The 24,519-nt window shown below is 40.3% G+C and overlaps 2 protein-coding genes and 1 long non-coding RNA gene across 6 annotated transcripts; 1 reads left to right on the top strand and 2 right to left on the bottom strand.

Moving 5' to 3' along the window:
- The first annotated feature begins 349 nt into the window (after positions 1-349).
- On the top strand, positions 350-7,643 carry LOC127776556 (ABC transporter B family member 11-like). Its single transcript, XM_052302974.1, has 12 exons — positions 350-653; positions 740-794; positions 1,636-1,811; positions 2,088-2,309; positions 2,408-2,646; positions 3,460-3,985; positions 4,077-4,350; positions 4,449-5,067; positions 5,162-5,390; positions 5,505-5,771; positions 5,860-6,123; positions 6,393-7,643. Exons 1-12 carry the CDS (start codon positions 384-386, stop codon positions 7,035-7,037), a joined length of 3,786 nt encoding a protein of 1,261 aa, XP_052158934.1. The 5' UTR covers positions 350-383; the 3' UTR covers positions 7,038-7,643.
- LOC127776564 (uncharacterized) lies at positions 647-8,285 on the bottom strand. The gene is made up of 3 exons (XR_008018192.1): positions 7,838-8,285; positions 1,621-1,694; positions 647-864 (listed from the first exon to the last, which is right to left on the bottom strand). It is a non-coding gene; the product is annotated as an uncharacterized LOC127776564 (long non-coding RNA).
- A 3,608-nt stretch (positions 8,286-11,893) lies between these two features.
- LOC127781271 (ABC transporter B family member 4-like) lies at positions 11,894-23,203 on the bottom strand. 4 transcript variants are annotated; one of them, XM_052308224.1, is made up of 13 exons: positions 22,860-23,203; positions 18,504-18,558; positions 17,671-17,846; positions 16,846-17,067; positions 16,497-16,735; positions 15,354-15,879; positions 14,990-15,263; positions 14,244-14,883; positions 13,930-14,158; positions 13,430-13,696; positions 13,084-13,347; positions 12,799-12,854; positions 12,458-12,679 (listed from the first exon to the last, which is right to left on the bottom strand). In XM_052308224.1, exons 1-12 carry the CDS (start codon positions 23,124-23,126, stop codon positions 12,828-12,830), a joined length of 3,186 nt encoding a protein of 1,061 aa, XP_052164184.1. In that variant the 5' UTR covers positions 23,127-23,203; the 3' UTR covers positions 12,458-12,679; positions 12,799-12,827. The 4 variants fall into 4 exon arrangements, with proteins under 4 accessions (XP_052164169.1, XP_052164190.1, XP_052164178.1 ...); XM_052308209.1 differs by lacking the exon at positions 12,799-12,854 and having other exon boundaries at positions 11,894-12,679; positions 22,860-23,202; XM_052308230.1 differs by lacking the exons at positions 12,799-12,854; positions 18,504-18,558 and having other exon boundaries at positions 11,894-12,679; positions 22,860-23,083.
- Positions 23,204-24,519: the final 1,316 nt, after the last annotated feature.

The following is a 24,519-nucleotide window of genomic DNA, read 5'->3' as shown; positions in this document are numbered from 1 at the left end:
TGCCCAGCTAGCCAGCATCGATTGCCTGAACGTACATGCATCGGGACGCCACGACGAAGATTTCGGCCCCAGTTGAAAATTCAGCTAATGATCACGCAGAAAAGGAACAGCAGTACGTACAGCTGAAGAAAAACAACACGGGTCTTGGGCTCGTCGCGCTCATACTTGTGGTTGTGTAATCTTTGCAAAATCCTGGCGTAATCACATGGCTAGTACATCCCGCCTTCCCCGTCAGTTCCATTTTCCAGGCACCGAAAAAACAGGAGTGCGCGTAACAGTCAAAATCCTGCACAGGAAATGCCTATATATGCAGGTACCTCCTCCACCCAGTGATGTCACCCAGCTCGAGCAAATAGGCTGTAGCTAGCCGGCCGGCGAGAAAAATGGACGAGTCAGGCAGAGGAACAGGTGATGATCATGGCCGGGAGACGAAGGATGCTGCGGCGGCGGCGTCGTCGTCGTCGGGGAAGAAGGTGCCGCTGTTCAGCTTGTTCCGGTACGCCGACCGCCTCGACGTGCTGCTGATGGTTGTCGGCACGGTGGGCGCGCTCGGCAACGGCATCTCGCAGCCCCTCATGACGGTCCTCTTCGGCAACGTCATCAACTCCTTCGGCGCGAACACCAGCGGCAGCGTCCTCCGCAGCGTGACCAAGGTGAGTGCCCGCGGGCGCTTAGTGATACGCGATGGAGATACACCGGCCGGTAGCCAAATTAACTTTGGATCTTCTTTCTCCTCCAGGTTGTCCTCAACTTCATATATCTGGGAATTGGAACTTCAGTAGCTTCCTTTCTTCGTAAGTAAAAGTCCTTTCTCTGATTGGAACACCTCTTTAGTGAAGTAGAGAGAAGCTCCTGCCCTTTTCGCTGAAAAAAAACAAAGAAAAAAAAAAGAATTAGTGGAACCTGTAGCTTCAAATTATGGATGTGAAACATATAAATAGTATTCAGCAAGGGAATTTGTAGTAAACAGTATGAGAAATTCTTTCAATATCTAATTTGTTCCTATTATTCAAAGAGTCTCCGGGTATCCATAAGTCAATAAGAAATTTCATTTAAAGGGTCTCAGAGTATCCATCAGATTCCAAAGCAAAATTAACACTTTTTATTCAAAGGGTCTCAGTATCCATAAGTCAGTAAGAAATTTTGTAGGATAGTGTGAAATTAGGCTTTGTTTGGTAAATGGGATTGAGAAATAATATCCCACCCTCCAAAAAGTAATATTGCATCCTAGCTATCATTCTTCACACCTCATTTACCATTCATTCTTTACACCTCATTTAATTCTAGTCATTCATCCATTTCCATTTCCCAATCCCACCTGCCATATCCCATTTGCCAAACACACCCTTAGGATAAGTAATTAATTTGCTCTTGCATGGATGCGCAATCACCAATACATAATATTCATTATTAACATCATGGTTGTCAGTTGTTACTACATGTTAGAATTCGGTTATTCTCAACTGTGATACACTAACACAGTATAAACATCATCATGCACTTATCCAGTGAGAAGTACCAAATGCGTTCCCTAACCATATAATCCTCAGCATCTTCGATCTAATCTGTTCGGTTAAATATATCACATGCTAATGGTACAACTGCCAGTAAAAAACTCACCTTAATTTGTCCCAGAGGTATCATGCTGGACTATGGCAGGAGAAAGGCAGTCTGCCCGCATCCGTTCTTTATACCTGAAAGCCGTTCTGAGGCAGGATATTACATTCTTCGACACAGAGATGACAACTGGTGAAGCAGTTTCTAGAATGTCTAGTGATACCCTCCTAATTCAAGGTGCTCTTGGTGAGAAGGTACTAAATACCTAGTAGCTCCCTTGTAAGGAACATACTATTTTTTATTAAATTGCTACTGAAAAAAAAACATATATTTTCATCACAGTGCAAACAAAAGTGTGGATAGACACAAGTTGATGGCAGGCATAATTATTTGCATATTTAGGAAGATATATCAAACGGATATAGTTATCATATTTACTAACTGTATTATTTCATATATTCAGGCAGTAAGTTGCACCTTGTGCTACTGTTGCTGATGTGTTCTTGGATTTTTAATCTTAACCTTTACAGGGAGGGAAGCTTGTAGAACTGTTATCAAGCTTCATCGGTGGCTTTATCATAGCATTCACTAGAGGATGGCTTCTCACTCTTGTCATGCTAACATCGCTACCGTTAATTGCTATTGCCGGTGCAGTTTCTGCACAGGCCCTAACTAGAGTTTCTAGCAAGAGACAAACATCATATAGTGATGCTGGGGACACAGTTGAACAGACCATTGGATCTATAAGAACAGTGAGTTTCACATATTTATATGAATTGTTTAATGCTATAACACACTTCTTTTTTTGGAGTAGCAGACAGTAAGTTTGATAAATATCCCGTGTTAACAGGTTGTGTCCTTCAATGGTGAGAAGAAAGCGATAGCAATGTACCGTAATTTTATAAAGAAGTCATACAAGGCTACTATTGAGGAAGGCATTATCACTGGTTTTGGCATGGGCTCTGTCATGTGCGTCGTATTTGGCAGCTATGGATTAGCCTTCTGGTATGGTGGAAAGCTAATCATTGAGAAAGGTTACACAGGAGGAAAAATCATTACTATCTTGTTTGCCGTGTTGACCGGTGCATCGTAAGTTTCAGCAAATCCTCCACTGTTGATATCAAAATACATGCTGTTTAGTGCACTACAATAATGAACCCCCAATCTATTCATGTATTATTTGGATTGATGGAAATATAACAAGAAATTTATATATATTACCTCAAAATCAAGAAGGCTGGTTAGCATGCAATTTTAGAAGTGCAAACGGCAGTTTTGTTCATTTCTCAGGTGTTTTTTAGAAAACTTCTCAGGATTTCAAGATGATTTTCAGAATTACCTTAAATTATTTTCAATATTTTCTTGATTACTATTTACAAAAAGACAATGCTAATTGCCAATGCATGAAAGTAACTTGTTTCTTGTAAACAGAATGGAATGAACTTAAAGTTTGATGGTCAAGTCAATTGCTTGACTATACATAATCCCTAGGCCCTATTACCATTTTAGGCAGACATACCAATTGCTAAGGAGTAGTTATTAATTCCAGTTAGTAAAAGGGGATCATGAACTGAGATATAGACATAAGTACCTAATAGCTAAATCAAGGTATCCTTAGCAATTGCAAGAGCAGGTTTAATCAATATGTTCTGCGCTAACAGGAGAAGTAGACAAACGCTAGGCTTTTGGAATCGTCACGAAGAGAATATTCTCCTGAGAAGTACATTACATGTCATATGCAAACGATTGCATTGGGTTTCACTGCTTTACCTACATTACTTGCTATTTCTCCTAAAATCACATTAAAGTTGAAAGATTTACAACAAAATAGCCATTAAAATTTTATCATTTGATATGGTATATAATGTTCTGAACATGGCACTTTCCAATTGTTTGTGACAGCTCATTAGGCAATGCAACACCTGCAGTTGCTGCAGTTGTGGAAGGTCAATCTGCAGCATACAATTTGTTCAAAACAATTGAGAGGAAACCAGAGATAGATTCCGATGATAACAATGGCATGGTTTTAGAAGATATGAATGGCGATATTGAGCTAAAGGATGTGTACTTTCGTTACCCTGCAAGACCAGAGCAGTTGATATTGGATGGATTGTCATTACAAGTAGCGAGTGGAACAACAATGGCTATAGTCGGAGAGAGTGGAAGCGGAAAGTCAACTGTTATCAGCCTAGTCGAAAGATTCTACGATCCACAGTCTGGCGAAGTTTTAATAGATGGAATTAGCATCAAGAAACTGAGACTTGATTGGATAAGAGGGAAGATCGGTCTTGTTAGCCAAGAGCCTCTGCTTTTTATGGCCTCCATTAAAGATAACATAATATATGGTAAAAAAGATGCAACGCTTGAAGAGATCAAGAGAGCAGCGGAGCTTGCAAATGCAGCTAAGTTCATTGACAAGTTACCAAATGTAAGAAAGGAAAAACTGAATGCTCCAAGTTCTCAAATTTAATTGTATATTAATGAAATAATCAGCTAACAATGTTTTCATGTCATACCAGGGTTATGATACTTTAGTTGGCCAGCGCGGTACTCAGCTCTCTGGAGGACAAAAACAGAGAATTGCAATTGCAAGAGCCATCCTCAAAGATCCAAAAATCCTTTTGCTCGATGAAGCAACAAGTGCACTTGATGTGGAGTCTGAGAGGATAGTTCAGGAGGCACTAAATAGAATGATGGTAGAAAGAACCACACTCGTTGTCGCTCATCGTTTGAGCACTGTGAGGAATGTTGATTGCATCACAGTCGTCCGCAAAGGAAAAATAGTTGAACAAGGTTGAATTAACTTGAAATGCACTGTTTTTCTATTATAGAAAATTTCTGCGGTCAACCTTAAATGATTCATTATACCAAAACATGTCCTGCGTACACAGGTCCTCATGATGCACTGGTGAAGGATCCCGATGGAGCTTACTCCCAGCTAATTAGGCTACAAGAGACTCGTCGTGATGAAAGGCATAAACTACCAGATTCCAGATCAAAAAGTACTAGTTTGTCATTCAGACGATCAAGAACTAAAGATTTTCTCAGCAAGAGCAACAGGTATTCCTTCAAGAGCCCCTTAGGATTGCCTGTTGATATACATGAGGATGGAATGACAAGCGAACAACAAAAGGTTGACCACTCTGACAGTAAGGCCATTAAAAAAACACCATTTGGACGGCTTTTTAATCTTAATAAGCCAGAAGTGCCAGTTCTTTTGTTAGGTTCTATAGCAGCATCAGTGCATGGAGTCATTTTGCCACTATACGGTATAATAATGCCAGGTGTTCTAAAATCATTCTATGAACCGCCAGATCAGCTGCGAAAAGATTCTAGATTTTGGGCATTGATGTCTGTTGTTCTGGGGGTTGCTTGTTTGATTTCAATCCCAGCAGAATATTTTTTGTTTGGAATTGCTGGGGGAAAGCTTATACAGCGTGTCCGTACACTGTCATTTCAAAGAATTATGCACCAAGAGGTTGCTTGGTTTGATAAGCCCTCCAATTCCAGGTGCGCTACTCTAATGTACTTTTGCTATTTTATCTTTTATAAAAAAAATATTTACATTTAAACCAATGCTAAGAGGCCATCTTATTTCTTACAGTGGGGCACTTGGTACAAGGCTCTCAGTCGATGCGTTGAATGTCCGCCGTTTAGTAGGAGATAACCTGGCCCTTATAGTCCAGGCTGTAGCTACACTAATCACTGGCTTTGCCATAGCTTTTGCGGCAGATTGGAGGCTTGCACTGATCATCACTTGTGTAATTCCTTTAGTGGGTGCACAGGGCTATGCTCAAGTTAAGTTCTTGAAGGGGTTCAGTGAAGAATCTAAGGTGACACATTACAGCTTACAACTGTAAAAATTGCTTGCTGTTTTATTGAGAATGATCTAGACAAGTGATCTAGAATTAAATTGATTGCCATTATAATGGGATCTCATTATACAGGAGATGTATGAGGATGCAAACCAAGTTGCGGCTGACGCTGTAGGCAGCATCAGAACTGTAGCATCTTTCTGTTCAGAGAAAAGAGTGGTGGCAATATACAACAAGAAATGTGAAGCTTTAAGAAAACAGGGAATTCGAAGCGGAATCGTTGGAGGGATTGGCTTAAGTTTCTCAAACTTGATGTTATATCTGACTTACGGTCTTTGCTTCTATGTTGGTGCAAAGTTCGTAAGTCAGGGAAAAACTACTTTTTCAGATGTTTTCAAAGTAAGAAATCCTAAAGTATTTCAAGTAACAATTGCCTATATGAATATTAATTCTAGTATCATTCACAAATGGGCTGGATGCTTTTCAGGTTTTCTTTGCTTTAGTTTTGGCAGCCGTTGGTGTTTCGCAGTCAAGTGCATTGTCTACTAATGCAACAAAGGCAAGGGATTCTGCCATTTCCATTTTTAGTATTATCGATCGGAAGTCTAGGATTGATTCAAGTAGCGACGAGGGAGCGATAATGGAAAACATCACTGGCAGCATTGATTTCAATAATGTCAGTTTCAAGTACCCATCACGCCCTGATGTTCAAATATTCAGTGACTTTACCTTGCACATTCCTTCCCAAAAGGTATACTTCCACATTCACCTATTTGTCTTCCTTTTTCCTATTTCTTGAAACTAGTGCATGCCCAAAATTTCCATCAGAAAATTAACTTGATTATTGAACTATTTACATAATACAACTAGTAACATACTTCAAAATAGATGCGAGTGTGACCCATCCACTTCTGTGACATCATATGTGTTGATACACAACTTTACATTTTATTTTTTGCATCTCAGCATTTCCATGCACTGAAATAGTTATGACTAAACCTTTTCCTTCCTTTTCTACAGACCATAGCACTTGTTGGAGAGAGCGGTAGTGGGAAGTCCACGATAATTGCTTTATTAGAGCGTTTCTATGATCCTGATTCTGGTAATATCTCACTAGATGGAGTTGAAATTAGAAGCTTAAAAGTCAGCTGGTTGAGGGATCAGATGGGGCTTGTAGGCCAGGAGCCAGTGCTTTTCAACGACACAATCCGTGCCAACATAACATACGGGAAACACAGTGAGGTAACAGAGGAAGAGATCACTGCTGTGGCCAAGGCAGCAAACGCCCATGAGTTCGTATCAAGCCTGCCACAAGGATACGACACAGTGGTAGGTGAGAAAGGGGTGCAACTATCTGGTGGGCAAAAACAGAGGGTAGCAATTGCAAGGGCCATCCTAAAGGACCCTAAGATACTGCTACTTGATGAGGCAACCAGTGCTCTAGATGCAGAATCAGAACGTGTTGTTCAAGATGCATTGGATCGAGTCATGGTCAACAGGACTACCATTGTAGTGGCACACCGCCTCTCCACGATCAAAGGGGCTGATATGATTGCAGTCCTCAAGGAAGGAAAAATTGCAGAAAAAGGAAAGCATGAAGCACTATTGCGGATCAAGGATGGTGCATATGCTTCACTTGTACAACTCCGCTCTAATTCCGAGTAAAATGATGTATATTTTGATGGTGTATAACTTATTTAGCCATAAATTCTAGCTACTTGTGATTTGAGAAGTTGATGCTAAACTAGAGGGTGTTCTTTGGTAGTTTGTTACTTTGTTGCATGAAAGACCTATGGTTCTGAACGTATGATCTTGGTAGCCACAGACAGTAAATTCAACTCTGTCTGTGTGTACGCACTAACTAGTTACACCAAACGATGAAGCGTTTTCAAGACATCACAAGAATGAGCATGTGAACAGTATCCTCCCCCTTTATGTCACTTCATATACTAATCCGGGACAGCAATATTTAAGGGATGCATAGAGAAGATACCAAATTTCACTAGCTCTATAGTTCCTCTAAACGTAGGTTAGCCAGTCACCTACAAATCTGCACGTGGTGATGAGCAAGAGCAAAACCACCGTCTCTGGGATGCTCAAGAACAAATGTCATGAGTACGGAAAGCATTCCAAGGGGAAGGGGCGATATGGGCTAAACTGCTTAGAGAGGCCTACCAATTGTACATGATGCACCAAACATTTTTTTTTTTTGCAGAATTAAGCAGCAATGACATTTGGGATAAATTGTATACTCATCTTTAGTGTCTGAGTTTTTACCGGGTTAACAGTTGTTGTTAGACTCTTGATTCATTTCTTCATTATCGCAGACAACGCAGTTCCACCAGAGCCCCTACTTCCAATCAATCAAACAAATAAACTTCTACCAAACCAAGTAGCCAATCAATCACACAATCATATGAAGATGCCCAAATCCCCTACTTACTTGCAGGGTTTTTTTTTTTTACCTTTTGGGGTCGGCATTGTGTCCATGCCGGTGTCGCCTTGCTGCCTCCAGCATCTCACACCGGCTATCACACGGCCCACGCCACCACCAGCCGCTGACGCCGCCATCCTGGTGCCCGACCCGCCCGCGCTGCCGGCAGCGGCAGTCGCCGCCGCTCTCGCCCCTTGTAGCCTTGCGTAGGACTACAAAGCGCGGGCGCCTGCCCGTCCCAGTCCGCCAGCCGCCGCCGGCTCAAACCCTAGTCTAGGGTTAGAGCCGCGGGCCGTCGCCGGTGCCATGGTCAGCTGTGCTCATCGGCTCCTCGACCTCGAGAAGGCGAGAAGTGGAGCTCGCCCAGCCAGTCGCCCCTTCCCTCCCCGTCCTCGGGCGACCTCGGCTGATTGACCCCCAAGCGGCGGGTTGGTTAATGGGCCAGGCCCACAACTCCCCAACGCTAGGTTAGCTAAGGCCTAATGGGCCTGGGAGACCGCGTTTCTAGATTCGCTTTTCTGCACTCCTCGAGCCGCCGCTGCCGCAGCCAATGGCTGCTTCCTTTCGTCGGCAGCTCGGCGGATGTAGAAGAGGAAGTGGGGAGCAAGAGCATCTTCAACACCCATTCTAAATCGGGTTCTTCAAACATTCATATGGTCAGCTCTCCAATTAATTTATCAAACCAAACTCATTCCTCACTCTAACAGCATCTCCATCTATACTCTCCATTATCAGCCTATGACACTGGGATCCACATATTAGCCTCTACTACACATTATTCCTCCTCTTTCTCTCCCTCTTCCTCTTCTCTCGGTCCTCTTCCCCGGTGAAGCGCGACGCCGACCGCGCAAAGGCTGGCGACGGCGGCGGCGGCTCTCTACTACGACCTCAGCAACGGCAACCTCAACAATGGCGTCAGATGGTCAGGGACAGGGGCGGATGTGGCTAGGGGCAGATGCGGCGGCGTGGGAAGGCAGAGAGGAGTGCAAGCGGCAGCGCAGGATGCAGCCGGGGGTGGAGGTGATGGTGTCGGATGTGGCGGCTCAACCGGGGGAGCCGGATGAGGCGGGAAGGAGCGACGCCGGAATACTCGCCATGGGTGCTCTCTTGAGGAAGGAGAGAGAAGGAAGAGGAGAGATTGCGGGAAGGGGGAGAGGGCATGGGGCACACCATTGGCCAACGGTTGTGGCTGGCTAGATTTGGCCAGTTGCTAGCAGGGTTTGGCCAGCGGGATAGCTTGGTCAGCCCGTTGGAGAGGCTGTTGGAGGACATTTTTTTTTCATGTGGTTGCTATAATTTGGTTTGGAGATGCTCTAACAATTGCGGGTGGGGCGGAGCCAAAAGAAACCATCTTCATGCATAGTTTTTTTTTTATAGATAATGCGGTGTCTCTTAGATTAATTAAGATCAGACAGCAGTACTTCCTGGATTGGCTCAGGGATTATATCACGGTAGATATTACAAGTTTTTAGCTCTGAACATTGAGCTAAAAGGTGAGCCGCGGCATTAGTTACACGACATGCATAGTTAAACGTGTGATTATGCCACACTCCATTGTTTCCAACATGAATTTTCAACTTCTGACTAATATCGGTAGATTCCATTCCGATGGCCCCTTTTCCGACATAATACTGATATTATCAATATCACTACTTTTTTCAGATCTACCAATCTGAGTCCATTTTCGATTAAAAAATGGAAATGAAAATGGTAAAAGGTTTTTCCGACCGTTTTCATCCCTAGCTAAGTTGATTTGTTCTTGGTAAGTCTCTTTATATCTTCATTTTTTTCACAATATTTTGTATAAGATTTTAATGGGAATTTGGTTTTAAGTCTAGCACTCATTGATTTCGTCATGTCTATTCCTCTGGGGCTAGGGCCAGTGAACCCGCGGAGGAGGGGGGCGGGGATGTTCCTATCCAACCCACCCTCGCCCTGCCCCATTGCCACCTCTAGCGTTCAAGCCTAATTGTCTCACCCTTGTCCCTACCCTTGATGGGCACCATAGTGTCCGTTAGACTTTTGATGTACGAAAGGTAATCCTGCTAAATTTTCTCTCCTAAAACCAAATCTAAATAGTAAGTTTATGAGACTTGCATTTTATGAAATATTTATCATTTCTCACAAATCTATTTGCAAAAATTATGTGAAGTTTTCATTCTTGAAGCTTAAATTTAGGGCATATTGTGCGATTATTTTTCTGCTAGTGGAAAATTGTAGAAATACCCGTTATTCATAGATTATGAGGTAATTTTCACTTTAGATAAATGTTGAAGGACTAGAGGGAATGAGTGATATGTTTTTTGTTTACTATATGCATTGGTCATCTAATAATGCGCTGAAACCATGAAAACAAAGAATAGTATAATTCTACCTGTATTGTCTTAGAGCATCTCCAACAGTGTGGCCATTTTTGACTCTCCAAATACCTATTTGGCCAGCCTAACAAAAATTTAGAGAGTGAAATTTATCTTCTATTCCAACAGACTCTCCACATTCCACTCTCTATTAACCAATGGACCCCACCTGTCATTCTTCTCTTTCTTCTTCCTCCCCTTTTCTCCCATCCTCTGCTCGTTCTTCTGCAGAGCTCGTGCTAGCGGCAGCGGTCGTGGCGGGCGACGACGCGGATTGCGGCGGCGGTCGCGGCGGGCGACGGTGTGGCCGCGGACGGCGGCGGGGCTCGCGGACGACGGCGGAGGTCGCGGTCAGCGACGACACGGATGGCAGCGACGGTCGTGGTGGGCGACGGCGCAGACTGCGGTAGCTTAGGCCGCGGCCGGCGATGGCGCGGACGGCGGCGGTGGCCGTGGCGGGCGACAACGCGGATGGCGGCGGCGGGCGTGGCGGACGACGGCGTGGACGGCGGGCAACGGCGTGGCCACGGCCGGTGACGGAGCAGACGGCGGCGGGGCTCGCGGACGACGGCGGAGGTCGCGGTCGACGACGACGCGGATGGCGGCGACGGTCGTGGCGGGCGATGGCGCGGACTGCGGCGGCGGAGGCCGCGGCTGGTGATGGCGTGGACGGCGGCGGAGGCCACAGCCGGCGACAACGCGGACAACGGCGGCGGTCGCGGCGGGCGACGGAGGCCGCGGACGGCCGTGCGGTCGCGTGCAACAACGAGAGAGAATAGCCGGATGTTAATGTGCGTAGGGCCCATAGTTGGCTAGTCATTTTGGCTGGCCAAATTTGGCTAGTGGAGGGAGGGTTTTGGCCAGCCAGATGGCTTAGCCATCCGGTTGGAGAGGCTGTTGGAGGGTGTTTTTTTCACTGGAATGGCTAAAATTTGGCTTGGAGAGTCATTTGGAGAGGCTGTTGGAGATGCTCTTACACCTAACAAAATCTGAAGTATAGGTGATAAGTGGTTTTCCATACAATCTTGAGAAAATTCCCTCTATGCCCCTAAAACTTTAGTCGATCCCTTCTATGTCGCTAAATTTTCTTCGCTTCTTTGTATACCCCCTAACTTTAGATTTTGATCGCTTCCATACCCTTGCCATCAATTGACCACTAATTGACCGTTAAATAGGTGTAAAAAAGTTAGTTTTACACATAGATGTGTAAGGAATATGTAGTGATTTGTGAAATCTATTGTTGAAAATATAACAATTTATTGCGTGACTATTATATTCATAAGTTTATTTCATGAGGAATTATTATACATAGAATTATTACAAATACTTCCTCATGAAATAAACTTATGAATATTATAGTCACGCAATAAATTATTATATTTTTAACAATAGATTTCAAAAATCATTACATATTTCTTCCACATCTAAGGGTTAAATTGACTTTTTTTTAACCTATTTAACGGTTAGGGTATGGAAGGGATCAAAATCAAAACTCAGGGGGTATACAAGGAGGTGAATAAAAATTCAAGGACATAGAAGGAAATTCAGGGATATAGAAGGGATCGGCTAAAGTTTCAGGAGCATAGAAGGAATTTTCTCGTGCTTTAATGCATAATATTTGTGTGCATTTTTCCAGCTTGTAGATGAACAACGCTAGGGTAAAAGAAATTACATCTCTTTATGTCGTGTCATCCAATACCCTGAAACTACGAAAACAAATTATTGTGCAATTTTACCTTGGTGTCTTAGGCCAAACAAAACCTAAAGTATAGGCAATAAGTGATGTTCCATATATCTTTGATGCATAATATTGTGTGCATTTTCCCACCTTGTAGATGAACAAACCTAGGGGAGAAAAAAAATACATATTTTTATGTTGTCTTTGAGTGTAGGTCTACCAACGATGCATAGACTCCACCATTGATCCTCATGAGAGAGTCATGTTGTCCCTTTTCAGCGATTGAACCATCCTTGATGACTGCAATCACATCTGCCCCTTTAATCGTGGACAGACGGTGTGCTACCACAATGGTGGTCCTGCTTACCATAACTTGATCTAGTGCATCTTGAACAATGCGCTCTGATTCAGCATCAAGGGCACTTGTAGCCTCATCCAATAGAAGTATTTTTGGGTCCTTCAAGATGGCCCTTGCTATAGCTATCCGTTGCTTTTGCCCACCAGATAGTTGTGTTCCTCTTTCTCCGACAGTAGTGTTATATCCCTGAGGCAAGCTTGATATGAACTCATGAGCATTGCTTGCCTTAGCAACAGCTATAATCTCTTCTTCGGTTACTTGTCCTTTCCTCCCGTATGCTATGTTGGCATGAATTGTGTCATTGAAAAGTATTGGTTCTTGGCTTACCAATCCCATTTGATCTCTTAACCAACTCAATTTTAAGTTTTTAAGTTCTACTCTGTCTAGTGAGATTGTGCCAGAATGTGGGTCATAGAATCGCTCCAGCAAAGCAATTACTGTGGACTTTCCACTGCCGCTCTCTCCAACAAGTGCAACAGTCTGCATATGACAATTGGTTTATAGCATGTCAGTACAAGTTTAATTATAAAGGAAAATAAATATAGAGAAATTTGTATTATTGGTAATTTTCATTTGAAAGGCATATTTAGTTCTCTTGCCTTGCTCAATGAGGATGAGAAGACAAGGATCAGGGCAATCCAACATACTGTAGGAACTATCAAGTTTAAAAAGGCAAACCTTAGTGCATAGGAACTCATATTTGTAACAATTGAGTGCACACCCTATATTAAGAGCGTACAAGCACAATAGTTGTAGGAAGCAAGATATTTCCTCCAAAAATAATGCGCTCCTAGTTTGCTGCTTTTTTTTTGGGTGCACAACATCTAAATGTTTTACCCTTAGAAGTAAAGGAAAAACAATTAAAAGTACCAAGTTAACTGTACCTTTCCGGAGGGGATGCCTAAGGTAAAATCACATAAAACTTGGACATCTGGGCGAGATGGGTACTTGAAGTTCACATGATTCAATTCTATTGTGCCATTAACCTTTTCTAGTATGATTCCTTCATCAATGCTTGAGTCAATATTGGACTTTCTGTCTATGATTGCTAATATTGAAGCTGCGGATTCATGGGCTTTTGATGAATCCGATGCCATTGCGCTTGTTTGAGAAATTCCAAAAGCTGTGAAAACTAAAGCAAAGTAAACCTGCAAAGCGATTACAAGATTGACATATTGTCATTGAATAAAAACAACCTTATATAAGTGATGCCAAATGTGTATCTCTTACTCTGAAGACATCTTTAAAGGTTGATTTCCCCCCATGTACAAACTGTGCACCAACATAGAAACAAAGAGCATATGTGAGATACACCATTAAATATGAAAAGCTGAAACCTAGGCCTCCAACCATTCCACTTCTAATACTTTCTTTCATTGAAGCTTGACATTTTTGGTTGTATGTTTTAATCACTCTCTTCTCTGCACAGAAAGACGCTACAGTCCTAATGCTACCAATTGCTTCAGTTACAACTTGACTTGCATCTTCATACATCACCTGTAGAAATCGCTAGCAGTTAGCAAAACAATATTTACTAATATTGCAAGAAAAAAATTCATTATGCGATGCCAATCATGAAATATGTCAGTTGTAATACCAAATTAGGTGTCATCTAACAAAACACACATCTTCATCAAATGTGGAAAGTGTCAGGATTGTCTGTGAATTTTTTATATAAAAAACAGAAATGGTAGAAATTGCTTTGTTCATACTAGGGACTTTGTTTTCACCTTAGCATCTTCACTGAACCCTTTCAAGAACTTCAATTGTACATAATTTTGCAAACCCACCAAAGGGATCGGACACATGATGGTCAATGTGAGCTTCCAGTCAGAAGCAAATGCTATAGTAAATCCTGCAATAAGCGTTACAATGCACTGCACTAGTATGGCTAAGTTATCTCCCACAAGGCGTCGGATGTTCAAAGCATCAATGTACAACTTTGCTCCAAGTGATCCGCTGTAAAATTTAGAAGGGTGAATTGACATTCAAAAAAAGTGTTAGATATAAGAATGAAACTTATAAATCCATTTGAGTAACAAACCTAGAATGGGAAGGATCATCAAACCAAGAAACTTCTTGATGGACGATGCTTTGGAAAGACAAACAGCGGACACGTTCTATAAGTTTTCCACCAGCCATTCCAAATAAGAAATATTCTAATTGAATCGATACCAGAGAAATGATTGCCATTAGAATGCACATCAATGCCCAGAACCTAGAATCTTTTCGAAGTTGGTGTGGTGGATAGTAAAAAGTTCTTATACCACCAGACATCATTATACTAAATATCGGGAAAAGAAGTCCATGCACAAAAGCAGTTATAATAGCTAATAGTAGAATAGGTGCTTCTGGCTTGTTGAGATTAAAAAGTCGCCTGATTGGTGCTTTATTAATATCCTTGTTGTCACCACATTCTTTATCTTTAGGTTCATCTGTAAGACCATGCTTGTGCAATCCATCGGATCCAGATGAGCCAATATGTTTTGCTAAAGAGTTTTTTCTTCTATTTCTAGGAGAATCATTGATCATTGATTGTTCCAAAGACAAACTTCTACTTTTAAGTCTTGAAGTTGACACCTCACTATATTGTACATCATGCATTTCTTCAGTATGAGTCTGTTGTAACTGAATAAGTTGAGAGTAAGCTCCATCGGGATCCTTGATCAACTCATCGTGGGAACCTGTGGGACATTCATTTTTGGAGAAACAAATTGAACTACCTCTGATTCACAATGATTATTTAGTACGGAGAAAATACCAAGTAATGGGTATGGAAGTATGGCTTACCTTGATCAACTATTTTTCCTTGGTGAACCACTGCTATGCAGTCGGCATTCTTGATTGTACTCAAACGGTGGGCCACAATGAGTGTAGTTCTCCCTATCATGACCCTATTTAGTGCCTCTTGAACTAGCCTCTCAGACTCTACATCCAATGCACTAGTAGCTTCGTCCAACAGGAGGACTTTTGGATTTTTAAGGATAGCTCTTGCAATGGCAATCCTTTGCTTTTGTCCCCCAGAAAGCTGAGCACCATGTTGACCCACCATTGTGTCATATGCCTATATCATGTGAAGATAAAAGGGATAGTTAATTCTAATACACTAGTATATATGGTACTGTTGGAAACAAATGGCGTATCTAGGAACTACATTAGGCAACTTATCAATGAAGTTTGCTGCATTTGCAAGCTCAGCTGCTCTCTTGATTTCTTCATCTGTAGCATTTTCTTTACCATAGGTTATGTTATCTTTGATGGAGGTCATAAAAAGCAATGGCTCTTGGCTAACAAGACTCATTTTTCCTCTTATCCAGTGGAGTTTCAAGGTCTTGATGTTAATTCCGTCTATTAACACTTCACCATCCTGTGGGTCATAGAATCTCTCTACCAAACTAATTATTGTTGATTTACCACTTCCACTTTGCCCAACTATTGCCATTGTAGTACCATTAGGTACTTGTAGACATAAGCCATCTAGTATCAACTGTTCAGGCCTTGCGGGGTAGCTAAAGCACACATCCTTGAGTTCAACATTCCCCTTGATATCTTCTAATATTATTCCAGAAGTTCCAGTGATGTCAATATTTGGTTTTCTATTGATTATTTCGAATAACCTATGAGCTGCAGATTGGCCTTCTGCAATAGCAGAAATAGAGGGTGATGCGTTACCTATAGCCCTGTTACAAACAAAAGATGCATTTAGTGTAAAAAAAACCTATTTTTGTAGTTGACCAAATAGTGCAGATCATCACTACATAGTTATTTGACACATGAAGTTTGGGTCCACTTGTTGAGTTGAACAAGTTTCATATTATCTTATGCTTCAAAAGTAACACTGTTGAGAAATATGGTATTTAGTATAATCATAGGTTAATACCATAATAATTAGATAATTGGGTGAAATAACAATTGTATCAATAACAAGAAATCTTTTTAAAGAGAACTGGATACCTAGGCATGGAGTTGCAAACCCTATTCCTACATATATGATGAAAAATTATAAAGCTTTACAAAATCTATACTTGTAACAAAATAGTTGTGTCATGTTATTTAATTTAATTTAATTTATTTTTTTTAGCATTATTCGTCTTGATTTTGGCATATGGCAAAGGAGTATTATATTGTAATGTGGTTAATTCTAACTATTGTAGAAGTAGGCATCAAGTGCCTAGTATGCCTCAGTCTTTTTACTTGATAATAACATGGTAGCTGAGAAACTATATCAAAATGTTTAGTATATGTACTAGTGTGCTCTAGCATATCATGTTACAGAGTCAACAATTAGGAAACTCACATTGAACCAGTCAAAATTGCAAATACGACATTGATGACTTGCCCTCCAGTGTAGCCTTTGCTAATGACTAACTTGGCACCATACCAAAATGCAAGAGAGTAACTGCAGTAAACAACAAAAAAGATAGAGCCTATTCCAAAACCACTGATAATCCCTTCCATGATAGTGGCCTTGTATGCCTTTTTTATGAGAGTATTATACATTGTAATTGCTCTCTTCTCACCATTGAAGGAGACAACCTGTTTTTTTTAAATGTTTTTTTATGTTAAATAGTTGCAAGTAAGCATTATTATTGATGTACAAAACTAAGCATTATTATTTGTCATAAATTGAAATAATTAGAACATACCATTCGTATAGATCCAATGGTCTGCTCAACAACATTCCCCGCATAGCTATATGATACATGCGTCTTTCCAGATATTTGAGCCCGTAATCGAGAGACTAATGCAAAAGAGAAAATACTTGGAGGTATACAAGCCATCACAACAAGAGCCAGCATCCAGCCTCTTATGAATCCGATGACAAAACCACCTACAAAGGCTGTCAAAACCTGTATATATTTTCCTACCTGAACATGAGTAGTCAAATTATTAGTGTTACATCAGATCTTTGCATTATGTCATGAGCATGGAAATCTATGTACTGAAATTGGACCCCCCCCCCCCTCTTTAGAAAAACAGAGTGTCGTACTATTAATAAACTAGGTAATTACCCTGACATGTTGCTGTGAGAAATTAAGTTGCCTAATATGTACAAATAAGTTGCAGTATGCTTTTTTAAACCAAAACAAAATGACTTCTAATGTTTTATATAATTTGCACGTGGTTGCAAATATAGTGCACGGTGAGCATATTTTATGTATAATTGATACTAATTATTGTGAGAGAAGAAAGAAGAGACAATTTGTACCATAGATCTATTATCTAAAGGGTACAAATAATTATGATGATGTGGCTTCATGAGAGAAGAGAGAAATAACATTAACTACATTTTGTGGGGATGAACTATATAAGTATATAACCCAGTAACACTAAAAACACATCTTTCTAGTTAATGCTATTTCCAAAGAAAAAAATTCTCAATGCATGTGCATCTTTTCAAATGGTGCTCTAATGGAAGTTTTCTTCTAGTTTCATTTAGACTAGTCTAGTGTACTTTTTAGTCTTGTTACCTTCTCACCAAGGGCATCTTGGATCAGTACGGTATCTGCAGATATTCTAGAAGCAGCTTCTCCAGTTGTCATCTCCACATCAAAGAATGCAATGTCTTGTGTGAGAATCGCTTCGAGGTATAAAGATCGAATGCGTGCCGACTGCCTTTCTCCAGCCATTGTCCAACATGACACCTCTGGAATAGGTAGATGGAGCACTCATGAGATTCTGTCATATGTGAATGTACAACCCAACTAAACAGAAATTTTGTTGCATTGTTAACATGTCCAATTGTTCTAGAAAATTTGTAAATAGAAAATTACTGGTAAATTTGCTTTCTAATTGTGGCAAATGTAATTAATTAATCTGTTGTCTCATGAAGTAATAGACCAAAACCTCTTAATATCATTTTGCTGATCTGACTATGAAGTTCAGGAATGGTAACAAGTAGTAAAACTATGACATTAAAATAGCCAAACATTCAACAAATTTAGAAACCATTTTTATACTCTTGGTGTGTGGATCGCTATGTTACTCTTGCTGGTGATCTTAAATAATTTCTACGGAGTTGATGGTTTAAGGGCATGTACAATGGTTGATAGGGGTATTTTTCTTTTGGAAGTTCAACTAAAAACAACTTAAAATTCAACATATAGGCATATGCAAGAGACATAAAATATGACAACTAATGTCACTCGTTTGTACTTTGTGCTCATAATATAGTTGTGCATATATATGCCCTTCCTCTCTTACCCTTCTCTCATCTACATCGTTAAGATGTACTATGAGGCGATATGTTAATTGTGGTGTTTTACATGCCCCCAACATATAGCTTGAGATTAAGCATTCTTACGGAGAAAAGAAGCCATTGATGTTCCCACTCCCAAGTAGATGTAATACAGAACAACCTGGGTAAAAGAAAATGCTAGAGGGTAAAAGAAAAGGAAAAAAATCATAATAGGGAAAACATTTTGAGATATTGAGTGAAAGTAAGTCATATAGAAGCACAAACTGGAATTCTATCTTTTCCCCGTTCGAATATTAAGGTTACCATGGGAAAGTCATTTCATGCCTTAATAAATAGTTAGAAAAAATTAACCTAAATTACCATGTCATATTTGACTTTACAAACTTGTAAGGCTAAACTCAATATACATATGGAGAAAAATATAAATGTGACTAAATTTGTTGATAGAATGCAGCATTACAAGTTTGTACTTTGTAGGGTGAAATATGAAATCATAATCTATTGTAGGCTCCATTCAAAAAAAAATCTATTGTAGGGCAAAATACGAATCATAATATAAATTGTCATCCCGTTTTCAATTCTTGATAACTGTTTAAATGATGTGTATAAAATGAGGTTATGCGATCCTAAAGTATGAAACCTCACAACTAGGTCGGTGGACCAAATTAATATTGTAAATTGATACAAGTTTGATATGATATATGTCTGATTTGTAGTCATTGTGTCATGCAAATTATTGTGGATGTTGGAGTTTGTTTTATATGTTAGGATTAGTCATATACCTCCTAATTATTTCACATATTCAGATCATTTTTTTGAAAACAAATATATTCAAAGCTTAATAGTATTGTCGTTTGCAACACAAATTAAAATGAAAGTGGTTGAAATCTTCAAGGCATCCTCCTATCCGTGTCACTTCCAAGGGTGACCAGGCCAAATGGAGCTCAAGCAATTGCTGCCACCACCCCCACCTCCCTTGCACCACCTAAGCTACTCATCAGAGGTCCAGACGGCTGCAAGATAACAAAGGTGGGACTATTTTCTTCTCCCCCTCATGTGCACTAGAGTGGTCACGGTGAGGTGTTCGAGACGAGCGGTGGTCATGGCCGTGCCTAGATCCATGCCTCTGTAGCTAGATATAGGGTATTTCCTTAGTGGAGACTAGGAAGAACTATGTATGTACCCAACGATTGGCATAGTTTCTTTTATTTTATTCAATGGTCCCATTTAGTTGATTACATGGCCCAATTACATACCATGAAACCTTTTCTTTTTGCTACTTTAGATGTCCATATTCAGGCAAGGTGGTCGGTGGTTGACGGGGGGCGGTGGTGAGGCAGGAGGCCAATGCACATGGTGGAGCGGCGGATGCAAGGCATGACGATGGCGACCGTGGTTTAGGTGTGGAGGTTGGTGATGGCTGTGGGGCAAGCCCACCCGCATGAAGGCTGGAGACAAATGCCTTTAGATCGATGATGAGGCTGGTGGCTAGTGGTGGAGAAGAGGTTGACAAGACAATGTGCTTGGATTTGGCCACATAGAGTCAAATGGTGGCAGCAGTTTGTCTTTTGCTACCTGGCTTGGCTCTCTCTTTGTATGGCAGGTCTACTTCTAGATATGGTAGCAAGGAGTACCATGGTGAGGGGTGTGCCAGTGGCTTAGGCAGCAGGGGAGGAGGGCTGTTGCATCTTGAGAATGGTGATGGCGGGTCATCTTGTCCCGCCATCTTGTTTTTTCCGATCTGATCTCCCCTTCTTTATAGAGCCCCCCACCCCCACCGCTACCCAAAACAAAAAAAAAATTGTGGCCGATCTGCTTCTAGATTCAGCCATATGGAGCTCCACAGTGAGAGTGGGACAAATGGGTCGGGTAACAAGAGCGAGAACAATTCGCGAGGAGTCGGGTAGAGGGGTGTCGCTGCGCATTAGCCATGTGTTGGCAATGGTTTGAATGGTTGTGGCTGGCTAGGTGGATGGTGAGGCCACAACGGCAACAGGAAAGCATGTAGGTTCCATGCAAAAAAGCCTAAGCTAAAAAAAGGACGACGCTTTGGGTGCCGCGATCCCCCTTGAGAGCATTGCCAAGTAATCTTCCTCTCCTTCACTAACATGATCCTCTATGTGAAAATCATATCTAAGATTCCTTGAAAAGGCTACAATGCTTCGGTGTCATGATGTCTATAGGTGAAAATGGTACGGAAATTCCCAACCGAACCGATATCGTTTCCATAAAAATAAATATCAAAATAATGTTGTTTTTTACCATTTCTATTTCTAGCAATATACAAAATTTACTTTTTTTAAAAAATATATGTCAGTGTTGTATTAAAGTCTCTACTAAATAGTTAAATTCATAAATCTACGAACTGATGTCGTTTCTCTAAAAATAATAAATAATGCTACCATTTCCAAACGTTTTATCCCTAATGGTCTCCATGGAGGTAATGCTTTGGGAGGTCCCATTCAATGGGATGTGCATACGTGGATCAACTATAAATTCATACCAGTGGTTTGCTTGGTGCTGCGCTCCTTCCCGCATTGTCAGCATGTGGTGTAGTATCCTATTTTTTTATCATGATTATAGCCTCCGGTTCTGTAGTCTTGTATTTTATTCTATTTTGTCAGAAGAAATTTCACGTTGTCTAGTGTGGTTCATTTAAAAAAAATAAGTAAAACTATTTTTCATCTCAGAATAAATGAAATTAATTTGCCAAACACTTTTTTAAGATAATATTTGTCAAACACCTACACTAAACATACCTAAGGAGTGGCATTAAACAAGATTATTAAAAACCACGACAATATGAAAAAAGCGTGGGCCCCATCACGGTTGTTCCATGATTCCACCCACTTGCCGCGCGTCTAGGCACCTACTACTACTTCCTCCGTTTCACAATGTAAGTCATTCTAACATTTTACACATTCATAATGATGTTAATGAATCTAAACATATATATCTATCTAGATTCATTAACATTAATATTAATGTGAAAAATACTAAAATGACTTACATTGTAAAACGGAGGGGGCAAGCGCGGACCACTCACGTAATCTAGTGCAACGGATTGACTCCACTAGAGACGCCTAGATCGTGACCGGACATCTGAAACTGCAGTTGCATCAGGGTGAGGTAATTAAGGTGAGCCAAACGAAGCGTAGTTGATTACACCTACAGTAAATTAAACGCGATTTAGACAACATACTCCGCTACGCGTACGAGAGCATCTCGTCCGGTGGTCTCGCGCTAATGTTCCATTTAGAAAAATAAAAGGTCGGAAAAGAAACTTTAATCATTTCTGTGGCTATATTTTATTTTATTTTGAAAAATGGAAATCGAAACGGTATTAAAAATATCAGAAAATCAATTGGAAACTAGTACTTAATGCAGGAATCATTGAGCTACAGAATCACATATTTGATTTAACATGGCTATATGTTGTGATCACGGAAATTCAAACTTGCACTATATAAATTACAATCTCTCTCATATTTATTAATGTACTCAAAATAGCTATTTGGTTGAGAAGTTAAACTATAGGTCAAACAGAGACATGTATCACAAATATTGGATATTTAGAAATAGAGTAAAATTCATAAAACTACGGATATTTTGACTAAATTATCACAAGCTATAGATTTAAAGTGATGTATAACAAAACTATAAATTTAACAATAAATTTATCACAAAATTATAAGTTTAAGGCTAAGTATCAATTTAATAATAGAATTATCACAAAACTACAGATTTTGGGGGTTTAAATCCTTAACACTAATACTATGTTGAGTTATAAATGTCCGAAATTTATGATTAAATTTATATTAAACCTGTAGTTTTGTGATACAATACTTTAAATATGTTTTAAATATGTAGTTCTGTGATAAATTTAGTGATAAGTGAGTGATTTTACGATACATCATGTTAAATATGAAGTTTTATGATAATTTAGCAAAACTACTTATAGTTTTGTGAATTTATTCTTAGAAATATGGTGATTACTATATTATAAAACTATAATTTCCACTTAAATATAAAAACAGTTGATAAAACAACAGTCGTTTTCGTTCCATATTTTACCGTTTTCGTTTCTGTCAGTTACCATTTTCAAATAATTTGACCGGTAAAAATTATACTCCACCCGGTCCTGGCTGACTGCCGCCGATCGATCAGAGTTGCCACAACAGGCAGGCCGCGGGTACGTATATATATAGGCTGTGTTGCTTGGTGTGGGTCGGGAACTAATCCCATGAAAAAAATAAAGTGGTAGATTAGCATATTATTAATTAAGTATTAGCTAAAAGTTTTTAAAAATAGATTAAGATGATTTTCAAAACAACTTGTACATATAATTTTTTTTAAAAAAAAACATATCATTTAATAGTTTAGAAGCGTAACCGCACGAACGAGAGAGTCGTGGTTAGAAACCACCACAAACAAACTCAGCCACAGTACGTGTGACAATACCTTGCTGACCCGGTGGAGAACGGTACTGACGTCGTCGCCGCCGAAGCAGTCGATGACCGCGGAGAAGACGACGGTCATGAGCGGCTCCGACATGCCGTTCGCCATCGCCGCCACCGTGCCGACCGCCATCAGCGCCTTGTCGACGCCGTCGGCGTACCTGAACATCCCCAGGAACGGCAGCTTCCCGGCGTCGCCGTCGTTGCCGCTCCCTTCCTTCTTCTTCTTCTCCCTCTCATCATCCTCTCCTCTACCTGCAGTCGACGCCATTGGCAAGAGTTACTGTTTCTCTCAGCTAGCTACCTAGCTGCTGCTCCTCAATCTCTGGTTAAGTGAGAGGCTACTCGATCTCTGCCCGTCTCCGTTTTATAAATTTGTCGGGTCTCTTCGCGCGCTCTCGTGGTGAGTGGCCGACAACGACGCAACCGGAGCGGCTGCGTGATGGATATCCAAAGCGAATAAATAAATCGGCACCATATGCCCTCTCCGATCCATCGGTTGCCTGTGCTGTGAGGGGATGTTTAGTTCGCGAAAAAGAAAATTTTAGGATTTTAGGGTGTTATATCAAACGTTTGTCCGGATGTAAGAAGGGGTTTTCAGACACGAATGAAAAAATTAATTTCATAACTTGTCTGGAAACCGTGAAACGAATTTATTAAGGCTAATTGATCCGTCATTAGTATATGTGGGTTATTGTAACACTTATAGCTAATTATGGACTAATTAGGCTCAAAAAATTCATCTTGCGATTTCCATGCAAACTGTGCAATTAGTTTTTTTTACCTATATTTAATGTCCATGAATGTGTCCAAAGATTCAATGGGACGATTTTGAGCAAAATTCTCTTGAAACTAAACAAAGGCCTGAGTTTGCCTGTGTGCTCTGGCCCTCTTTAGATTTCAACTTTTTTTCTTTAAACTTTCAACTTTTCCGTCACATCGAACTTTTCTACACACATAAACTTTCAACTTTTCCGTCACATTGTTCCAATTTCTTCAAACTTTCAATTCTGACATGGAACTAAACACAGCCTTGAGTCTCTCCGCATGCAGTGGTACACTGGTACAGACGTACAGTGGAACAAAGGCCTAGATACAACCACACAAATTGGCACCCGTTATTTGCTTGTGAATTAAGCGTTTACAAAAAATTAAAAAAATAGTTATATTAATTGGATTATATAAGTATGTAAAGAAACATGTCAAGCTAAATTCGACTTTTGACTTGAGGGTAAAAATCAGAAAATGCATAGTACATTGTACAACGTAAATAAAATTTGTTATTTTCTTCTTAATGTAATAGATCAAATTTAGACATGTATCTTTGTGTGTCTTATATTATCATAATCTATCTTATCAAAGTTTATAAAAATTTTATATAATATTTAAACCGCATATATACACCTACACCTAGGTATATTGTGGAAAAGGCTATACGTACTAACTTTTTCTTACTAAATTCTTACTAACACTGATGTGTCATGCTATGAGTGCATCTAGATTTTTTGTAACTTCCATCTACTTAAATCAAACGGTTGAGATGATTGTTAGTAAAAGTTTAGTAAGAAAAATTTAGTACGTGTAGCATTGCTCGTATATTGTAATAGTACCTAGTGTTGTAGAAAATATTTTCTGGAGGTATGGTGGGGGGCGGCAGTTTCTTA

Source organism: Oryza glaberrima, chromosome 1 (genome assembly GCF_000147395.1).
Source record: "Oryza glaberrima chromosome 1, OglaRS2, whole genome shotgun sequence".
Taxonomy (NCBI): Eukaryota; Viridiplantae; Streptophyta; class Magnoliopsida; order Poales; family Poaceae; genus Oryza; species Oryza glaberrima.
Note: the sequence above shows the minus strand (reverse complement) of the source record. Positions and strands in the feature narration are given on the sequence as shown.

Excerpts from the sequence above, each read along its gene's own strand:
- LOC127776556 (XM_052302974.1), top strand. The coding sequence starts at position 384 with ATGGACGAGTCAGGCAGAGGAACAGGTGATGATCATGGCCGGGAGACG. Across the intron at positions 795-1,635 it reads TTCAGTAGCTTCCTTTCTTC|AGGTATCATGCTGGACTATG; the intron begins GTAAGTAAAAGT and ends AATTTGTCCCAG. Across the intron at positions 2,647-3,459 it reads GCCGTGTTGACCGGTGCATC|CTCATTAGGCAATGCAACAC; the intron begins GTAAGTTTCAGC and ends TGTTTGTGACAG.
- LOC127781271 (XM_052308209.1), bottom strand. The coding sequence starts at position 23,126 with ATGGCGTCGACTGCAGGTAGAGGAGAGGATGATGAGAGGGAGAAGAAG. Across the intron at positions 17,847-18,503 it reads ATCAATGGCTTCTTTTCTCC|AGGTGTCATGTTGGACAATG; the intron begins GTAAGAATGCTT and ends TACCTATTCCAG. Across the intron at positions 16,736-16,845 it reads CCATTGGATCTATACGAATG|GTTGTCTCCTTCAATGGTGA; the intron begins GTATGTTCTAAT and ends TAAAAAAAACAG.